The sequence below is a fragment of the Anopheles aquasalis genome, chromosome 2 (genome assembly GCF_943734665.1).
Source record: "Anopheles aquasalis chromosome 2, idAnoAquaMG_Q_19, whole genome shotgun sequence".
Classification (NCBI taxonomy): Eukaryota; Metazoa; Arthropoda; class Insecta; order Diptera; family Culicidae; genus Anopheles; species Anopheles aquasalis.
The window spans coordinates 13,762,501-13,767,500 of NC_064877.1; the positions used below are offsets into that span (position 1 = coordinate 13,762,501).

Consider the following 5,000-nt stretch of genomic DNA (forward strand, 5'->3'; position numbering starts at 1 on the left):
AGCGTCTGGCGGAGGAAGCCCGGATCGCCGAGGAAGCTCGCCTAGCCGAGGAGGCCCGCCTTGCCGAGGAACTTCGTATCGCCGAGGAAGCTCGCCAGGCTGAGGAAGCCAAGAAGGTAAGAAGCCAGCATAGTCCGACGATCTTGCCTTACTAACGCAGCGTTCGTTTGTCCTTGCAGAGCGAAGAGAAGAAGAAGAAGGCCGCGGAAAAGAAGAAGAAGGAAGAGGAGGAAAAGAAGAAGAAGGAAGCGGAAGAGAAGAAGCGCAAGGAAGAGGAAGAGAAGAAGCGCAAGGAGGAAGAGGAGAAGAAGCGTAAGGAGGAGGAGGAGCGCAAGCGCAAGGAGGCGGAAGAGGCTGCCCGCAAGGCGGCCGAGGAGGAAGCTGCCCGCAAGGCCGCCGAAGAGGAAGCTGCCCGTAAGGCCGCTGAAGAGGAGGCCGCTCGCATCGCCGCCGAGGAAGCGCGCAAGGTGTCGGATGAGGAAGCTCGCAAGGCCGCGGAAGAGGAGCAGAGCCGCATCAGCGAAGCGCAGAAGGTGCGCGAGGACGAGCTGGCCCGCCTGAACGAGCTGGAGAAGCAGGCGATCGAGGAGAACAACGAAGAGCTGCTGAAGGAGATCGCGGAACTGAAGGCGATTGCGCAATCCGACGAGGAGCTGCTGAAGCGCCAGGCCGCCAAGCTGGAGGAGACTGGTGCCCCAGCTGAAGCCGAAGCTCCCGCTGCCCCCGCTGCCGAGGCTGAGGCTGAAGCCACTCCGGCGGAAACCCCGGCGCCCGCTGAAGAAGCCGCTGCTGCCCCCGCCGAAGCAGAGAGCAAGACTGAGGAGAGTCCTGCTGCCGAAGCTGCTGCCGAGTGAACGAACGGACGGTTCGGCCACTAACCAACACTAGCACGCTAAGTACAGGGCTTCCGTTCGTTCCGACGTCACTTTGCTGCAGGATTCAACCCAACAGCCGCCAACATAGAACTCCCCTGTCCCCAATCCGAACGGCCATTGGATGCTACATCGAAACTTTACACCAGCATTGCTAAAGTAGCAACTCATCTGCTTTAGTTGCCGATGAAAAAGTAGTATACTATTCGAACGAAAAGAAAAGAAAAGAGAAAAAAAAAAACATTAACATTAATTCCCACGCCATGATGCACCACGAAACACTTGCCAGAAGGACAAAAGATTATAGCGCACGCATTGCATTTCGAAACCGCTCCTTACCACGTCACCAGTTGTCTGCCACCTTATGGGGCAACTTTGCTTAGAATCTAGAGATAGATAATACACGATAGCGCCCCGGGAACCGAGAACGAGCTAACAGTCCGGCTGACGTGTGCTGCAAAATGGATTTCAAACTCCGTCTAGTTTCCGCTAGGTGATTCCAACCCTCGATACCAATTCGATTGATATAGCGTAACGGTCTATATCGAGCTAGAGAATTGTAGAACGGATGGATCAGGAGCAGATGGATCCTTTTGTCGCGTCGGATTTGACTAGATTCTCGTTGCACGAACATGCATTTCTGAAGCACATCAGCACGCTTTTACTGTGGCAGCCAATCCACTGCCAGGCCGTTACTTTTTTCTTTATTGTTCCTTTCCGTATCCGATCCCAGTTCGAAATTTAGACAAATGAGGAACCACAATTAACGTAACACATTTATACGGTTCTATTTTAGCAACAGTTCAGCTTTTTAGCTAGCCCTCCTTCTGTGTTACACCATGTCCTGTGTAGTGTTTCTGGAGAAATACGTTTCTTTCAGTTGTCCGTAGCGAGTCTGTTGTTTTACTATTACTATACTTGTTCCTGTTGACTTTGTTAAGTTTCTCTGCCACAAACATAATCATGATCGATAAGACAATAATAAACGTGTATATAAGATTAAAAACTGGAAAAGCAAACATACTACCATGAGAAAGATAGCGAGATAAAGCGGGTGTCGTGTGTTGATTGATTGTTTCAAGGCGTCTTCCGTTTACCGATGGCTCAGGCTGGAGGTTGTCCCCACTTATATAGACGCCACACGACGTCGACTATTGGAGTACTTTCGATGAGATCTAACACTTCAATTCAGTTCGCCACGACAACCTATTGGACAAGCACCACGCAATGGCCATTGTGTATCCGCTGCTGTTCGTCGCACTGGTACTGATACCAGTGGCACCAGCGTTGCAGTGCTACTCCTGCGATACCGAAACGAGTGATTTGGATTGTGATGATTTGAGCATCGTAGCTAAAACACCATGCATGGCATTCAGTTCCGATCATCCAATTATTCCGATCTGTGGCTACAAACGACTTCAAAAGGCAGGTACCACCGATGAGGACCGTGTGTGGCGTGGCTGCTCGGTTGCTGGCGAGTGTACACTCCTGGGGCGACAAGGAAATGAAGCATTTGGTAATGGGTTCAGCTTGACCCAATGCAAGGAGTGCAGTGAGGATAACTGTAACGATAACAATTTAACTCCCGCAGCAGCCTCTCTGCCTGGGTTGAAGAGAGCTGTGTGGTTTACGTCCTTCGTTGCTGCGGTAATAATGCTAGATCTTTGGTAGATCTGCATCTTCAAATACAATAAAACGTAGCTTCTCTCCGAAAACCCCCCTGTTTAGATCTTTTCTGGTCCGACGTCACAAAGCATTGGTGAAGGGCATGACGATGCCATGGTGGAGCCAGCCTTACTTGTACCCAAATCGCTCAACGATAGGTGGCGTACCTGGGCCAATTTCTCCTCGAGCAGATCGCAGGATTTCACTAACAGCGGTTCCCACTTGGGTGGTGGTAAGCTAAACTCCTGCTGCGGAGGTAGCTTGTGCAGCTCAATATCAGGTCCGAGTAGAAGCGACACGTGATCGAACATGTCCACCAGGGCGGATGCTTCATCTAGCAATCGTGAGACAGCCCGATGTTGCCGATCGCTCCAGGTTACGGTTTTCTGGTTGGGTGCACGTGGTCGCCTCGGTGGGATCGGTGAGAGTCGCATATTGGCAACGCGTGAACCGATGACGAGATCCTTAAATTCAGCCCACGGCCGTTCGCCTTCACCGATCGAGCGACGCGGTAGCTCGCGCCCCACGTACTGTTCCGAGTCCTCATCGGAAAAATCCAAATCATGCCACGCGGCAAACGTGGGCGTCTCCAGCAGTTGACCACGGTGAGGCGATGGATCTCCTTCGACCGTCGCACTGATCAAATCCGGTGTGTTGGCTTCCTTAACACTGTCGCTACTGCCATGCGACGAGCACACGAGCTCTTCCTGTGCCGTATCTCCTGCAAGTGGCCTTGAACCGCCGGCCACCGGTGATGCCATGAAAAAACTTTTAATGAGCGGTTCCTCCTCTCCGGCTGCTTCGGATTCCTCCAACACATCTGCATCAAGCGGTTTCGGTAGGATCTTCGATAGAAGCGACGATGGGCCAGCTGTTGCTGTTCCCTGTGATGCCACTGAACCTTGCTGCTGTTCATTGCCGGTCAGCGGATCAAGGAATTTGCGAAACGAGATGCCACTGCGCGGGATCGCGGTCTGAGTGCCACTGTCACAGGTTTCCACACCTTCCGTCATTTGTGCTACCGAGTGGGTGAGGATTACTGTCGGGGAAGGAGGGTGAAAAGAATTGTTAAACTCGCTATAACGTCTTGAGCGCCGTGTAGATGATACTAACAATTTCCAATCTCACGCATCACCAGATTGCCATCGGTAAGTATTTCCTCGTCCACCATCGGAACCAGATCTGTTTGCTCGTCGGTCGATGCCTCTTTCATTAGCTTCGTATGAACTGGATCTGTTTGCACCGTTGCATTCACTCGTCGCATACGCCTAGAACGAGAAGAGAGAACGAAGGTGAGCTGAACTTGCTTGGCAATGCGTGTGGGTGCCGTGCATCGCAGGCGCAGAACAGATTTATTTTTGGATCCGTAATCCGGTCCACCCTAGTGGCTGGTTGGTAGGACTGAAACAAATACACGCTGGTGAAGGGATGGATCACACTCACTTGGAAGCCTCAAGAAACCGTGCCTTGATGTCGGGTTTGGGAGGAGGCGGTACCGGAACCGCGGTCAAACTGGCCGGACGCCATGGTGGCCGCTCTTTCTGTGTAGCGGAGGTTGTGATTTGTTCCACGTCCTTGGAAGATTTTCTAGGTCCCTTCACGATCCCAATCGATCTATCGAGCATTAACGAAGAACAAGAAGATCGAATTAATTTTAAAAATGTTGACACTCAAATAGGAGATACAAATTAGCTTTAATTACAGCATTACCTGAGCGAGGTGTGGGAGTTTGCTGCCGACACTACCAACGATTCATCGCTAACACTTTGCGTTTCATCCGACGATACGACACTGCCAGGTGATTTGCTCATCCTTGCTGCTTTTTTTATAATCCAGAAGAGTTCGGATTCCTCTAGCGTTGCTGCTATTCAATCAATTTCCAAGCTATCCCGTTACGGCTCTAAATTCCCGTGATCTCCCGAGTAACGTTACAACGGAACTGGAACGGGGTGTTCTGGTTCTCGCGCGGGAATCGTTCGGTTGTTTACCAGTTCGTATCTAGAACGAGGATGATGGTGGTTGCCGTACGGAGCGGTAAGGAGAGCTATTTTCATGAAGCATTTAGAGTCACGAGGCTCACTTCGTGGGTGTATTGATTTTTCGCGGATCGTCCGCCGCAAGGGCAATAATCCGTGGCCCAGGGCATGGTACACGTGCATCGCGAATAGGGTGCGTAGCAATGGATTACTGTTTGGTACACGTTGGATGGCATTGAACGGTGCAACTCACGCCAGCAGTAATTGTATCAGATAGCCGCGTTGAATCGATTAATTACCGAGGAAATGATGCTTACTCCTTTCCCTTTTATTCCATTAGACATCGAAATTTGAAATTAGAAAGGATTCTACGTGTGATGATATCGTCGAGCGATGGACAAATAAAATGATTAAATCATTAATTCCGAACACATAAATTAGCTCTAACGATGTTTATTTAATAAACGACGCTCTCTAGTTTGAATAG

At 50.7% G+C, this 5,000-nt stretch overlaps 3 protein-coding genes across 7 annotated transcripts in view; 1 reads left to right on the forward strand and 2 right to left on the reverse strand.

Annotated features, from left to right (window-relative positions):
* LOC126570291 (uncharacterized protein CG45076) overlaps window positions 1-1,168 on the forward strand; it is an 18,709-nt gene extending 17,541 nt beyond the window's left edge. For all 5 annotated transcript variants that reach the window (XM_050227938.1, XM_050227934.1, XM_050227935.1 and 2 more), the window contains 2 exons: window positions 1-116; window positions 180-1,168. The exon at window positions 1-116 is cut by the window's left edge and continues 101 nt beyond it. In XM_050227938.1, the coding sequence (XP_050083895.1) occupies window positions 1-116; window positions 180-854 (791 nt within the window). In that variant the 3' untranslated portion in view covers window positions 855-1,168. The remainder of the gene's footprint in view (window positions 117-179) is intronic.
* A 1,295-nt stretch (window positions 1,169-2,463) lies between these two features.
* Window positions 2,464-4,556, reverse strand: LOC126570292 (uncharacterized). The gene is made up of 4 exons (XM_050227940.1): window positions 4,248-4,556; window positions 3,981-4,151; window positions 3,651-3,805; window positions 2,464-3,576 (listed from the first exon to the last, which is right to left on the reverse strand). The coding sequence occupies exons 1-4, from the start codon at window positions 4,346-4,348 to the stop codon at window positions 2,597-2,599; spliced, it is 1,407 nt and encodes a 468-aa protein (XP_050083897.1). The 5' UTR covers window positions 4,349-4,556; the 3' UTR covers window positions 2,464-2,596.
* A 391-nt stretch (window positions 4,557-4,947) lies between these two features.
* LOC126570293 (39S ribosomal protein L37, mitochondrial) overlaps window positions 4,948-5,000 on the reverse strand; it is a 1,515-nt gene continuing 1,462 nt past the window's right edge. The window contains exon 3 of the mRNA XM_050227941.1: window positions 4,948-5,000. This exon is cut by the window's right edge and continues 403 nt beyond it. Within this exon, the coding sequence (XP_050083898.1) occupies window positions 4,988-5,000 (13 nt within the window). The 3' untranslated portion in view covers window positions 4,948-4,987.

Excerpts from the sequence above, each read along its gene's own strand:
- LOC126570292 (XM_050227940.1), bottom strand. The coding sequence starts at position 4,348 with ATGAGCAAATCACCTGGCAGTGTCGTATCGTCGGATGAAACGCAAAGT. Across the intron at positions 4,152-4,247 it reads AACTCCCACACCTCGCTCAG|ATCGATTGGGATCGTGAAGG; the intron begins GTAATGCTGTAA and ends AATGCTCGATAG. Across the intron at positions 3,806-3,980 it reads CGGTTTCTTGAGGCTTCCAA|GCGTATGCGACGAGTGAATG; the intron begins GTGAGTGTGATC and ends TTCTCGTTCTAG.